This window comes from Pimephales promelas, chromosome 24 (assembly GCF_988280905.1).
Source record: "Pimephales promelas chromosome 24, fPimPro1.hap1.1, whole genome shotgun sequence".
Lineage (NCBI taxonomy): Eukaryota > Metazoa > Chordata > Actinopteri > Cypriniformes > Leuciscidae > Pimephales > Pimephales promelas.
Window position 1 is genome coordinate 25,467,415 of NC_142792.1, and position 15,814 is coordinate 25,483,228.

The window sequence follows — 15,814 nt, forward strand, 5'->3', positions numbered from 1 at the left end:
GAGAGATGAATAGTTACAGTATTCTTGTTGGTTTTACAGTTGTTTTATGTCATTTCTGTTTACTTTACTTTTCTTCAGAGTCAAAGCGTATGTACTGTAATTCATGCAGTAATTTTTATTTGTCTACAGATTTTATGTTTCATTGGTTTCATTGTTGGTTTATTACTGTAACTGATTATGGTAAGACATACTGTAAATAAATACTTATGAGTCTGCAGAAATCAGTGTTGTGCAGTGCTTGGTAAATTTATATTAGGCCTATTTGTGTACATTCTCCCTATATCTCAAACTAATCATGAAGAATGTTGTGGGTTTGTCACTATTTTTTTTCATCTAAATTATCCCTTACATAACAATATCTGGCCAAAAATCTAGCACATGCTATTTCCAAATATTATATATATATTTTTACAAATGTGTTTTTTGTTTATCACAGCAGTGTGAGACTGGCTGCAATAGTGTCTGATCATTGAGGACTGTGTTGGTTAAATGAAAACTAATAGCATTTTCACAAATATGTGTATATCTTTTGACTGAAGTGTGTATGTTTTGACAGAAGTGTGTCATTTTGCAAACAATCTAGGAATTATGCAAATTGAGTGTTGTGTTTGGATAATTGTCATTATATTTTGAAAAAAAGAACCTGGTTTTCAAAATTGCATGTAAACAATTGAAAAAAACTGTAAGGCCCAGGGCCCGGTTCCCCGATAACGCTCACTCTTAGCATGATAAGAAGACTCAAAAAGATATATCTTACCTAAGTTGTATACAGTATGTTCCTAAGTGTGTTCCCCGAAGTGTCCCTTAGGAAGCTTCTTAACTCGCTCCTCTTACATTCGACGTTACACAGATGCTGTCCCAAGTGAAGGTGCTGAATTAGTTGGTATTGATTGCTCAGGAATTCAATTTCCACTTCATGCGTTAGAAAGATAACACGTTCTATGCAAATTATACATTCCTTAAATTATTCGAGTAACATTTATTTTAACATTGTTTAAGTTATCAGTAAAATATAGACTATTAATTAAATGATCAAATTGTGATGTCAAAAGATGACGATCAAAGCAGGATGTTCACAGAAGCGCGAGCTGCGCGCGAATCCCAATGCAAAGCTTTACGAGACAGTATGCAAGTGGCAAAACTAAACATCCATCAAAGCTCAGCTTCAGGAAGAGGATATTTACAAGTAAAGATAAAGAGAATGAGAGAAGAAGAACGAGAGAAGGAGATGGAGATAAGAGAGGAGAGGAAAGCAGGTAAAGCAATAGCCTATTGTAAACAGTGCCCAGAATAAGAATAACTTTATTGCAATTCCTATTTAACACAAATATACATAGCCTAAGTTCTTTGACAATTACAGTGGAAAAATAATATGCCTAGCAAGATCACTTTTGGGACCTATGTATTTATAAAACCCTGTGTACGGCTTTTGCACTGAATAGAAAATTATATTTTTGCAAAATACAATAAATTACAAGGATGTACAGAATAGTAGCTACTGTAGACATATATACTTATATATAGGTTTTAATTACATTATTTTACATTTTTTACAACTTTTTTTACACTTTGTTACTGTTTTCAGAACCTTGATGTCATTTTTTCAAAACCTCTCGGTTACGGATGTAACCCTCATTCCCTGAGTAGGGAACGGAGACGTTATGTCAGAAGTGACGGAGAATGGGGGTTTCGCATAGAAAGCCAATCCTCTTCGAGTATTTAACAACGAGCCAATGGCATGAAAATGCCTTGGGCCTGCGGAATTTGCATAGCGTAACTCCACCCCACCCTGTGGGTATAAAAGGAGGAAGTGAACGCAACTGCAGTATGTCTTTGCTGAGGAGCCAAGACTGAACCCTGGCGTCTACCCAGCGGTACAGCAGAAGTGGCAGGGAGACGTAACGTCTCCGTTCCCTACTCAGGGAATGAGGGTTACATCCGTAACCGAGACGTTCCCTTTCGTAGTCACTTCGAGTTACGTCAGAAGTGACGGAGAATGGGGGTCAATGCCATCACGCCATCTTCAAGCTGTCTTCCAGTGCCCTGCGAAAGTCTGGACCCCAGAACATAGCTTAAACCAGGGATCCTACTTTGACACAGGAATACCAAGGTACACTGGGAAACATATCCCGGGAGGGACATGCTACCAGATGCCTACCGAAGGAGGGCTTACAATACACATATGGCCGCATAGGAACACATATGGAGATCACTGGAGCAGCAACCGCAGGTGGCTACTAGAATTTAACTCCAGGGGTGGCAGATGGCTTGCCAAGGGAAGACACATGCTCAGAGAAGCTTACAGTGGATAATACACATGAGACAGTTACCATAGGGAACCTATGGTGCACATGGAGGCACCTAGCCAGCATCCACAGCAACAGCAGTGGTGCTCGCATCGTCGGTGCTGGAGGACTCAAGGCTTCAACGGAAGACACTGAGGAAATATCGCACTTATCCAATCCTGGGAGTGGAATGGCGAGCAAGCGAAGACACCTAAGCGGGTCTAGTACTGGCGGAAGCGAGTGCGCTAGAGCCCAAGAGGAGGCCACACTCCGAGTGGAATGAGCCGTCACACCAAGGGGGCACGGACGGCCTTGCTGCTGGTAAGACAAAGCAATGTCGTCCACTAACCAGTGAGAAAGCCGTTGCTTTGAGAGAGCCCTTCCCTTCTGGCTTGACAGACAAGAGCTGGTCTGAGGTCCTGAACACCGCGTTCTGTCGACGTAGGTGCGGAGTGCACGTACTGGACAGAGCAGTGCAAGGCTGGGACTGCCTCCTTGCAGGTTCACCACCTGGTCCTGGAAGGGAGTGGTAGGAACCTTGGGCATATATCCAGGCCGGGGTCTTAAGAACACGTGAGAGTAAGCCGGCCCGAACTCCAGGCATGCTTCGTCAACGGAGAGTGCATGTAGGTCCCTTACTCTCCTGATGGAGGCCAATGCAATCAGGAGTGCTGTCTAATAGGACAGGGCTAAAACTCTACCGACTGCAAAGGCTCCAGGGGAGGCCTCTGCAGAGCACTTAGATCTACTGAGAGGTCCCCAGAGGGCACGAGGGGAGGGAGGCGGATTTAGCCTCCTACTCCCCTCAGGAACCTGGTGACCAGGTCATGCTTCCCATATACTTACCTTTCACTGCATCACGAGCCGCGGCAATGGCCGCGACATGAACCCTAAGGGTGGAGGGCGACAGCCTACGCTCCAACCCTTCTTGCAGGAAGGAAAGCACGAGAATGGCACAATTAATGTCTGGAAATATAAACTGATATTTCCTACTGAGACACTACAACATAATATATAAATAACTGGCTTAAAATCATTTCTTTGAGGCGATTTTACTAGTGTGCCTAAGACTTCTGCACAGTACTGTATATATATAAATTACTTTGAAAATAAGTTATTTTCTGTTAAGATCAACAGTGCCACAAATGTTGTAGATAGAGATAAACATGTACTGAACCCGGAACATCCCTTTGATTATGATTAACAATTAACTTGACCTACTTATTTATCTGAAGCAATATAGATAAAGTACAAAAGACAGTAAATCAGGACAATATAAAAGGAACATGAGAGGCTGTGACGATGAAGAGCAAGAGCTGGAAACAAATATCAGTGAAGAATGAAGGGTTTAGTGTGTTTACTGCTGCTGTTGGAAACCTTTGTGTGTGTTGTACAGCATCAGGTAGATGGAGGACTCAATGAGAATGGGATCAGTCAACAGCTCAGATCTGAGGACGGAGGACAGAATCCACCTCAAACAGACACTTTGAGAGATGAAGCTTCAACTGACAACCAACAAAACTACCATCTGAGCTTCATTGACATCCATGCAGCACTGAGAGAACTGACTGCCACAGTTACAGAGCAGAAAACCAACATCAGAGAACTGACCGCCACAGTTATAGAGCAGAAAACAAACATCAGAGAACTGACCGCCACAGTTACAGAGCAGAAAACCAACATCAGAGAACTGACCGCCACAGTTACAGAGCAGAAAACCATCAACAGAGAACTGATCGTCACAGTTACAGAGCAGAAAACAAACATCAGAGAACTGACCGCCACAGTTATAGAGCAGAAAACAAACATCAGAGAACTGATCGTCACAGTTATAGAGCAGAAAACAAACATCAGAGAACTGACCGCCACAGTTACAGAGCAGAAAACCAACATCAGAGAACTGACCGCCACAGTTACAGAGCAGAAAACCATCATCAGAGAACTGACCACCACAGTTATAGAGCAGAAAACCATCAACAGAGAACTGATCGTCACAGTTACAGAGCAGAAAACAAACATCAGAGCTTTAGAGACGCAAGTGAGAGAACAACAGACGTTTATCTTGGAAGAGATGAACAGGAAAAATGACGGTACCTCACCAAAACATTCACTCCTTTATCAATGATTCAAGTAAAACACTAATGCAATACATTGCATAGTGTAAATGTTAGTGGAAAGTTGACTGTATACTGTGTAAATGTCATTTAACAGAATCTTTATTCCTTCACAGAAATATCAAATCTTACTCTGGGTCAAGTGGAGGAGTTGAGAAAGGAAAATAGAGGTGAATGATATTCCTTGTATACATTCTCAGTGTAATACAGTAATATCACAGTTGTAATCACAATATTGCTTATGTTTTTCAACAACAGACAGAGAAATAGCTTTTTCAGCTGGACTGATGCAATCTGGCATTGGATATATTGGTCCTTTTACCACTGAAATCACACTAACCTACAGGAACGTCTTCACAAACATAGGGAACGCCTACAACCCAATCACAGGTAATGATCAATGTAACGAGTCACAAAACTTTTTTACAAAAAGTTTATAATACAAAAGTTTATAATAATGAAAACCCTTCTGCTCCATTCAGACCTCTCTGCAGTTGTGTAATGTGTATTCGAGAATTAGGGGCCGTTTATGCGACACCAGTTTCATCAAAATACAATTATCAGAATTTACATTTTTTTGTGAACAATGCAATATTTATTACAAAGCAGCAACAACACCACGAAAACACTTTAAATAGAATAGTTCATTTGCCAAACAACATGTTTTTTTCCTTTTATGTAAACAGGTACGTAAACAGATTTGGGAGGCATTGTTCACCCAAAAATGTAAATTCTGACATCATTTACTCACCCTCAAGTTGTTTTGAACCTTTATGAGTTTCTTTCTTCAGCTGAACACAAATGAGAAGATATTTTGAAGGATGTTAGAAACCAGACGGTCGCTGTGTGTGTGGATCTCTTGCGTGAGTGTGTGGATTGCTATGTGTGTGTTTGGATCTCTTGCGTTCATCTGTGGATTATGTCTGTGTGTGTGTGTGTTTATCTCTCGCGTGCATCTGTGAATTGATTTGCGTCTGTGTGGATCTCTTGGGTGCATCTGTAGATTGCTGTGTGTGTGTGTGTGTGTGTGTGGATTAGAGGTTTTCACAGTGCACCCGAAACCCGTAGACCCGGGACCCATACTGTTTCGGATCTATATTTTATTTATTTATTTATTTACTTTTTTGCTTCTGTTTTTTTTTTTTTTTTTAACAGTCAGACATACATACAAACAAACCAACATAGTGCAGTAGTGAGCAATCTTGTAAATCCATAATTCCAGCAGTGGCAAGAGTGATTTAAGTGTTTGATCTAAGTGTGTATGTGAGCGGGTGTGAGTGTGGGTATGTGTGTGTAAACAAAGTAACCATTTATTATTTATTACCATTGTCATTACCATCACCATCCCACTCCCCACTTCCACCATACTGCCCATATTGTGTTTGTAGATTTTTATTTCCATCCTTCCTCCTACACTCTTAAAAATAAAGGTTCTTCAAAGGTGCTTTGTTGGGTCATATGGTTCCATGAAGAACCTTTAACATCCAAGGAACCTTTCCATTGCACTAAAGGTTCTTTGTAGCACCAAGAGGTACTTCAGATTATAAAATGGTTCTTCACAATCTCATGTGACCTCATATTGTTGGAGTAAATTTGTGTTTCCCACATTTATTTATGGCAACGTATTTTCACATTTTGCATAGTTTATGATTACAGCATTTTTTTTTACTAGATCTGAATGAAATGAGTTTGTAAACTTGTTTTTCCGCCTAAATAAAAGCTTGACTGCAGTTTCCGTCGAAATACAATAAATCATTACATGCTCACGTGCATATAGAAATTTGGACAAATCTAATTTAATTTTTCGGTGCATTTTTTTTTTTTTTTTACAATATAGGGCTATCACTAACACAAATAATAATAATAATAATTAGTATAGTATTAAGACTGAGACAATTTAAACTGGGTTCGAGTCCCCATTACAGTTCAGGTAGGCCAACAAGTCAGTGCACAGATTTTTTCTATACACAGACTTTTTCTTTGTTTGTACACCGAATAGCCAGGAGCTCTTCACTGTTAGACCTTACCAGGTTTTTTTACAGTAAAATACTGGCAACAGGCCAAATTCTGACACTATCATACCATTTTCCATTAAAACAGTAATATACCGTAGAAAACAAATCTAGCCTACAGGAATATACTGTGAATCAGTGTTGTATAAAGTAGAAGTAGAAGTAGAAAAAAAGTAGAAGTCCTGCCATGTGTTTATTCCAGCCATGAACGGATTGACAGTTGATTAGGGCTGATTTCTGTCTCCTGGCTGAAAAACTGCTAATAAGCAAATCCAGGTGATTGGAACAAAATACTGAGGCGGACTTTTACTTTCTGAACCTGGACTTTACTCTTCTGAAGAGAATAGAAAAGGAGATGACACAGTCTTAAATGAAATCACCTGAAGAGAAGACATTAAATCTGAAGATCTCAGCAGAGGAGGATTAAACAACTCCACAAACAGCATTACCAGCTTCACTTATTACTAACCAGACTGACTTTATTTCTGTCAGACTTCTACAGAAGATTTTATTGAGAATTAACCTCCTAAGACCCGAGTTTTGGGTGGAAAAGTCCAGGGGTCAGAAAGTAAAAGTACTGCCACATTTTTATTCCACCCACAGCAAAAACTCCAGTGCTAAATGAACTTTACTGGGAGTTTCTTTGGATCCAGACTCGAGTGTTAAAGTTAATGAGATAATTAAGTGAATAACTGAGTGATGATTGAGCATTATTGAAGACACCTGATGATAACAAGCAGAATCACTGAAGGAGAACGGCACATTTTTTAAGTCACCATTATGGAGATCAGTGTCTGCTTTAGTTAGACTCTTAACTCTTAAATCATTAACTTTAGATGTTGTTTGGCTGCTGTACATGACTTACAACAGCCAGATGAACAACAAGGAAAACTGATGCACTGAGGTTGGTTATGTTTTGACATAATCATCATTTGTCACGAAAGTCATTTGTAGAGTTTAACCATTTGATTACACAGTATAACATTTTCAGAAATGTAAATATTATCCAAAAGATTTCTTAAAAGCTGTTCTATTGTAAATACTTTATGGGCACACACAGACATCAAGAATCAGCCTGTGATTCTTAACAATGGTGACATTTATATAGCATGTTGCAGTTCATTCTGGGTGCCACCAATCAAAACTCATTAATGGCTCCCATCCTGCATTGCGGTATGAATAAATTATGATCTGAATTGTCTTAGTAATTTCCTTTCCCTATTTGAATATTCTGTTTGTAACCATTGTTGAGATTCATACACTGAATCTTGATATCTGTGCATGCCTAAAAGAAATATTTTTTTTTTATCAGAACAACGTTTAATATATCATTTGGTTTATTTTGTTATAAAATGTTATAATGTTATAAAATCACGGTGCTGCTGTTGTGATCATTATACACTTAAATCAGAGAGTAGGCTTTAAATGAGTTCAGTGAATCAGATCAAATGATGATTATGTCTAAACATCATCGAAAACATCTGATCTGATCTCTTTGTTCATCCAGCTGTTAAAACAGCCAAACAAAAGTAAAATATTAGTAAAAAATTCAAAGGTCACCTGCCCAACTAAAGCAAACACTGATCACCAAAACGGTGACTAAAAATATAGATTTTCTCCTTCAGTGATTCTGCTAGTTAACATCTGGTGTTTTCAATTATATCTCAATCATCACTCAATTATTCACTTAATTATCTCATTAACCTTAACACTCTTGAGTCTGGATCTAAAGAAACTCCCAGTAAAGTTCATTTAACACTGGAGTTTTTGCTGTGGGTGGAATAAAAATATGGCAGGACTTTTACTTTCTGACCCCTGGACACACAACCAATAATGTGATGTCCACGTATGTGGACAACCAGGTCTTAGGAGGTTAAACTCAATGGCCAACATTTGACCTAGTTTTTAAACGTGTACGAAGGTTCGATGAACGTCTATATCGGACGTGCAGAACACGTCAAAAAAACACGTCATAAAAACTTTAATTCTGGCTCCTCAGTGGACGTCTTTTCAGCATCCGACTTTTGTGACAAAGACGTTGAAAAGACATCTTTTGGACATCATGTTGTTTAGTGGGCAGTCTATCTAATGTTGGCCCACCAATAGATGTGAAATATTTGTGTAGTTTTGGCCAGATTACTAGTTTTGAATGAGTGATCTGAAAGGTTTTCAGACCGAAATGAACGGGTCCAGATCGGATCCGGATAGGGTCTGCCGCGGATCTAGTCTGGATCCGCAAAAGTGGACTCCGTTCCGGACCTTGTTCTTACCTCCGCGGCAGATCCGTTCCGGATCTGTTTGCTATGTGGGTGGTTTCCGTGTCCGGTCACATGTATGGAAATCGGGTCCAGTCGGGTTTGTGTCTTCCCACCAGGTTCGGGTCCAGTTTTCAAATAATAGACGGGTCCAGGTCGGGTCCGGGCAGTACATTTATGGCATTTCTCAGATCTGTACGGGTCCGGGTCCAACTTTTGAAACAATAGATGGGTCCGGGTCGGTTCGGTGTAGCACAGTACGGGTCTCTTCCGGTTCGGGCATAAATGTTTGGACCTGTGAAGACACCTAGTGTGGATCTCTCGCGTGCATCTGTGGATTGATTTGTGTGTTTATGTGTGGATCTCTCGCGTGCATCTGTGGATTGATTTGTGTGTTTATGTGTGGATCTCTCGCGTGCATCTGTGGATCGCTGTGTGTGGATCTCTCGTGTGCATCTGTGGAAGGTTTTGAGACTGTTTTCACTCCATACATACCATTATCATGTTTGTGTAAACTACAAAAATGTAAATTTGTGAAAACGGTGATGTCATGCGCATTTATATTACATGATCAGTCTATAGTCTATATCCAGTGTTTCTTTAAAAAGTGACATCGCCAACTACTGGCCTGGCAGCAGAATACAGCGTTTTAAAGCTTTTCCACAGATCTGTGTGAATTGGGATCATATTAAAAACATTGTTGTTGGTATACAAAAAACGCAAAGAAAAAACTTGTTTGTTTTTAGGACATTGTTGTCGTGTAAACGTAGCCTGAAATCATCTCTCATCTTTCTATCTCACAGTGTTCTTGGTAATAAAGCAATCACACAAAAATATCTGATTCTGTATCTCTTTTATTTGATTTAGGTGTTTTCACAGCCCCGCTGAAAGGAGCGTACATGTTCAGAATCTCAGTGTTTGGTCATAGTCCAACAACAGCAGCAGCATCCATTGTTAAGAATGGACAGCAAGGGGTTGTAGCACATGCTCATCAGCCTCAGGGTGATTTAAACTCTTCTAATGGAGTTGTGTTGATCCTGGAGGTTGGAGATGTTGTCTATGTGAGACTTTGGCCTAACAGGAGGATGTATGATACCCAGGATAACCACAACACTTTCAGTGGTTTCCTACTGTTTCCCTTAAAATAACAGGAGCTTTGCAGGATGTGATTCAATACTGAACCTTCAGCGTATAATTTAAAAATCCGGAAGAATCATTAACATATGAACCTGTATTAACAAGAAATAATATGTGTTTGTTTGAAATTTGCAATAGATTATTGTATAAAGTCTGTATGAGACAATGTAATCATAATTCCTAGCTGTGTATTGTGTTATTAATACTGTGTGTTGCATGTAAGTTTGTATAAAGAGTTTCAGGACATAGACTATGAATATCACATGAGACTCAAGAGTGTTTTGTTAAAATATTTATATCTAAAACACTAAATCACCACACAATAGCAGAGGATAGCACTCATTGGCGCATTCTGCTCTATAAACTAATTAAAATAACATTACTAATGACTTTATCAAAATTCACCTCTTCAATTGTTAATTTTATGCATCATATTTTGCAATATCACATTATGATCACAAAATGACACCTGAAAATTATGTTTTAAATGAGAGGCCTGAAATAAGCATTTATGTAACTATTGTTTATTTCAAATATCTATATCTGCAACAAACTGTGTGTGTGTGTGTGTGTGTGTGTGTGTGTGTGTGTGTGTAAGCATGTTTAATGGAGTTAACATGGAAAATGTGCCTTGATGCTTGATTTGATGGTGTCTGGCTGTCAGTCCTACATTTCGGGTCGGTCTTTAAACGCTTGAACCTTGCAGCTATTATTCTTTTTCTTCTTTTTAACCCCTTATAGGCAAAGATCGCAGATGTCCCTAAATTATTGTTGTTAACATTCACTGCATTTTAAAACATCACACTTACCTGATCTGGACAAACTTGAGTAGAAAGATTAAACACTCCAGCTTTGATATTTGACCTCTGTTTATGATAAAACTAGGTTGCAGTGACATTATTTTTTTAATTTCATGTCAAAAATACAAAATAATCAATCTGTACTGTATGATTTTTTAAATAAAATATCAACACTCATATGAATTCACTCACGTTTACTGTGGTTTATTTGTGTTCATATACATGCAGACAGCATCCGTTAGGGCTCTTAGTTCAAAAGTGTGCATATTTGGAGGAACGCTCATTTGATCTCTACATCTGTCAATTATTGTACGTAACCATAATCCTGCCCTTCTGCATGATGCTGTCTGTACATTTCACAGTGAAGAACGAACCAAATTGTTGTAAGGATAGATAAGACCCAGTAGCACATACCCCAAAAGTGTGTGCTGACCAGTTGTGCTCTGTTTTCCATTTATTGTTTTCTCTATCTCTGTCTTTTGCCAAAATCCCAGTTAAGGAGAAAGCATACTGTCTTGTCCCTATTCCCAAAAAAGCTAAGGTGTCTAACAATCTTTCTAACCTGAGGCCTATAGCTTTGACTTCGCAGATTATGAAGTGTTTTGAGAGGGTTGTACTGGATCATTTGACTAGGCATGTGCCCACCTTTCAGGATCCTTTGCAATTTGCTTATAGGAAGGGTGTGGGGGTAGATGATGCACTGCTATTCATGCTTCACAATATTTATAGTCATCTTGAAACTACTGCCAGTTCCGTTAGCATCATGTTTTTTGATTTTTCAAGTGCTTTTAACACTATACAGCCACATATTTTAGTTAATAAACTAATTAATTTTAATTTGCATAAAACAACCATTGCCTGGATTCTAGACTACCTTCTAGCACGACCACAGTTTGTTAGGATGGGTAACAAACATTCTAATACCATTTTAACTAATACGGGAGCACCTCGGGGTACAGTTTTATCCCCCTTTTTATTTTCACTCTATAATGCTGATTATAGGCATAGTTAGCCATCCTGCTGGATACAAAAATTCTCTGACGACACTGCTTTAGTAGGTCTACTTAATAAGGGTGATGATCTTGCTTACCGGATGGAGGTTCAGTCTTTTTATAACTGGTGTGAGTCAAACTTTCTGAAACTGAACATTGGGAAGACTAAAGAACTTGTGATTGACTTCAGAAAGAAAAAAGAGAAGGTCCTCCCAGTTAGAATTGATGGTCAGGTGATCGAAATTGTGCAGTCATAAAAATTTTTGGGCGTTCATTTGGATGAAAAACTCAACTGGAAAGAGAACACTAGTGTTGTGATGAAGAAGGCTCAGTCGAGACTGTTCTTTTTGAGAAAACTAAGATCATTTAATATCAGCACAAAGCCTTTAAATGTTTTTTTATCAAGGGATTTTAGCTAGTGTTCTTTTTTATGCTGTACTTTGCTGGAGGGGGGGGGGGGGCAGTATATCTGTTGAGGACAAAAATAGGACAAATAAACTGATCTTGAGAGCTAGTTCAGTTATTGGTCTTAACCCAGATGCATTGGAGGTTACTGTGGAGAAGAGGATACATTCAAAATTGAAAACTGTCCTGCTTTTTGAAGGCCATCCACTATACAATTTGTTTAGGGGACTCAGAAGCTCTTTCAGTGAGCGATTGGTTCTGCCTCGGTGTTCTAGTGAGCGGATGAGAAGATCTTTTGTCCCAGCAGCAGTCAGATATTTTAATGAACACTGTTAATTATTGAGTGACATCCAGGCCTTTAATAGTGTTAGTGTTTGATTATCTTTGCACTGTGAAATTGAATATTTGTTGTGTCTTATAATCAGGTTTTTGTCATTCTTTTAATGCATATTTATTTATTTATTTATTTGTCTGTTAGTTGTGTACTGTGTTTATGGTTGTACGGTTGGTGGCAAACCAGTTTCCCTACCGGGATTAATAAATTTTCAATCAATCAATCAATCAATCAAGGTTGATTTTCAAGTGTATTTTTATGATAGCAGTTTTGTATTTATTTATTTTCATTTTTAATTGAGTGAATTTAGCATCTTCTTTAAAAAGCATTTTTTTATTGTAATGTTACAATGTTAGAATGTAATGTGATTTGACCCCTTTTTGCAATGCAAGGTTACATTTATGTTCACTTCAATATAAAAATCGTAGTAGGACAATATTGATCAGGATATAACAAAATTTTTCTAAATTAAAAAAAAAAAATGTAAATTCTGAAATTATACCATAGATCACCATGTAGGCCAAAAAATACTGATTATTTTTGTCCATTGGCTGTTGCCCAAACCTACCTTATGGCTTTAAATGCTGAATTTTCCCTTTTTAGCTAAACAGTAATGGGACAATAACTGCAGTGAACCAAGGACATTCTCAAAAACACAGTTTGAAATCGCTAGTGTTTCTGACTTCACAAGGTCAACATGACATGTGACACTTCGATGCATTTTACTGTTATTACAATCTTGAAAGTTGTTCCTGTATCACCCACTCAAATTTTATATGCAAATGACCTCGCTAGAAGATTAAGGATCGTAAACGTTTCGTAAGAAAATACAATTCCTCATTGTGTCATTCATGCACATCTCGCTCACCATTAAAACTTCGATCCACTGGAGCCTCAACACATTGCATGGAAGTTGAACAAATTCAGGGGATCAGGGGTAGTTTCAAGTTGACAAAATCAAATCAGTCCAAACAGAAAAGTTGTCTTCATGATGACATTGATCATGAACTTTCTGTCAACTCAGGCTCTGATCTTGAGTTTGTGAATAACTATAGAGCATGTGCTCATGAAATGTGCAAACTGCAAAAAAAAAAAAAAAAAAAAAAAAAAAGCCTGTCTTACTTTGTACTTTTCTTGTTTCCAGTCCAAATAACTAAACAATCCTAAAACAAGAAGCATTTATTAGATTAGTAAAATGACGTTTGATATTATATCGTGTTTTTTGAAAGAATCTGAATACGATTATTTGGTCACACTTTAGCCATGGGTCCAATTCTCACTATTAACTATGAACTCCTAGTTGCTGCTTATTAATAGTTAGTAAGGTAGTTGTAAAGTTTAGGTATTGGATGATGGATTAAGGGATGTAGAATAAGGAATTAAATGGATAGTTCACTTTGAAATTAATTTTTGATATGTTTTAAGCTTAAGGGTATCCAGATGTAGGTGTCTTTGTTTCCACAGTATTTTCAATTTTGATATTTTTCGGTCAAACCGTTGTTGTCTATCAGTCATATAATGCAGGTTTAGGGGGTCCACCCTGGGTTCACCTCAAAGAGCATCCACAGATAAGTCAAAATTATACATAATTAAAGGGTTAGTTCACCCAAAAATGAAAATTAAGTCATTAATTACTCACCCCCATGCTGTACCAACCCCGTAAGACCTTCGTTCATCTTCGGAACACAAATGAAGATATTTTTGATTCAATTTGAGAGCTGTATAACTACCACATAGGCTCCTAAGGGACTGCCTCTTGACGGCCCAGAAAGTCAATGAAGAAAATGTTTAAATATCCCAAGTGACTACCGTGGCTCAACTATATGTTTATCAAGCGACGAGAATACTTTTTGTGCGAAAAAACAAACAAAAATAACGAGTTTATTCGACTATTCCTTTTCTTCCTTGTTGGCCTGAAACGAGACTTCCATTTCCACGACGCATGCGCGAGAACTGAGACATTCTCTGACTGAGGTAGTTGAAAGAGATCGCAATTCTCGCGCATGTGTCGTGGAAATCTAAGGAAGTCTCGTTTCAGGCCAACAAGGAAGAAAAGGAATTAATGACTTAATTTTCATTTTTGGGTGAACTAACCCTTTAAATGACTTGTAAATGTAATTACACATTGATGGCCTAAGACACGAAACGAGCGGTTTGTGTGAGAAAACAAACAGTATTTATATTGTTTTTACCTCGTGTAATCACAGTCATCTCCAACTGATCTGACGGCACGGGCGCTTCGGTCTGCAAATGCGCCGGAAGTGATCGCTTGCGCGTGTACGTCACTCATTGTTTACACAGAGATTTCGGAAGTTTTACTTTTCACTGTGAAGATCTAAATATATTTAGATACACAGGAAATCGCAATGGAAGACGATTTCGATATATCTAAATATGTTTAGTGAAAGGTAAATTTTCTGAAATCACCATGTAAATAATGAGTGACGTACATGCGCAAGAGATCACTCCCTGCGCATGCACAGACCGAAGCGCCCGTGCCATTAGATCAGTTGGACATGGCTGTGGTTACACAAGGTAAAACTATAAAATAATGTTCGTTTTCTCACACAAACCGCTCGTTTCGTGTCTTAGGCCACCAATGTGTACTTACATTTACGAGTCATTAAATCATGTTTAATTTGGACTTCTCTGTGCATGCTCTTTGACGTGGACCCTCTAAACCTCTATTATATGACTGATAGACAACACCGGTTTGACTAAAAATGTCAAAATTGAAAATACTGTGGAAACAAAGATACCTACATCTTGGAGGCCCTTGAGGTAAGATAAAACATATCAAAAATTAATTTCATAGTGAACTATCCCTATAATGTGCTTTATAACATCAAATATCCTAGTAATATGCATGCTAATAAGCAACTAGTTAGTAGTGAGAATTGGATCCTAAACTAAGCTGTCACCCATTATATTTCTTTGCCCATTGGCAGATCATTATTTTGGGTTTAAGCAAAAACTCACTTAATTTACATTTTTTTTTATTTCTTCAGAAAACAAGAAGCATGGGCAGACTTGTGGCTGCCCCTTCATTGTGTTGTATACATTTAATGTGTTTAACAATGTTTTATACATTTAAATAAATATATTCTTAACATTTTTTTTATTTTCATGTTTGAGCCTATATATCTCCATAATATTAACAGTCTGAATAAGTCTGAGTCTAGCTTGAGAAGCGGTTAAACTGCATGTACTTACACACACAATTCTGTTTCTATCTCAACTGGCATGCAAAACTATAGTAATATTCTTGAACAGTAAAGTTGTTATATCTCTGTTTGCCATACTGGTGAGGTAAAGCACTCTGATGTGATCTTTCAGTCACCAGTTGTTTACTTAAAGGTGCTCTATGCATTTTTTGTCGCCTCTACTGAACGTGTCTGGAAATGTGTATTATAAACAATATGACAGTAGTGGGATGAGTGGCGTTAGACAGTAGATCTAGTTCATAAAATAAAAGTTACA

At 38.1% G+C, this 15,814-nt stretch overlaps 1 protein-coding gene across 1 annotated transcript; it reads left to right on the top strand.

Moving 5' to 3' along the window:
* The first annotated feature begins 3,465 nt into the window (after nt 1-3,465).
* On the top strand, nt 3,466-9,829 carry LOC148969278 (uncharacterized). Its single transcript, XM_089126932.1, has 4 exons — nt 3,466-4,375; nt 4,516-4,569; nt 4,658-4,789; nt 9,534-9,829. Exons 1-4 carry the CDS (start codon nt 3,625-3,627, stop codon nt 9,812-9,814), a joined length of 1,218 nt encoding a protein of 405 aa, XP_088983058.1. The 5' UTR covers nt 3,466-3,624; the 3' UTR covers nt 9,815-9,829.
* Nucleotides 9,830-15,814: the final 5,985 nt, after the last annotated feature.

Bases quoted from the DNA above. Each gene is read 5' to 3' on its own strand.
- LOC148969278 (XM_089126932.1), top strand. From the start codon at position 3,625: ATGAAGGGTTTAGTGTGTTTACTGCTGCTGTTGGAAACCTTTGTGTGT. The intron at 4,376-4,515 runs GTACCTCACCAA...ATTCCTTCACAG, and splicing joins GATGAACAGGAAAAATGACG to AAATATCAAATCTTACTCTG. The intron at 4,570-4,657 runs GTGAATGATATT...TTTCAACAACAG, and splicing joins GTTGAGAAAGGAAAATAGAG to ACAGAGAAATAGCTTTTTCA.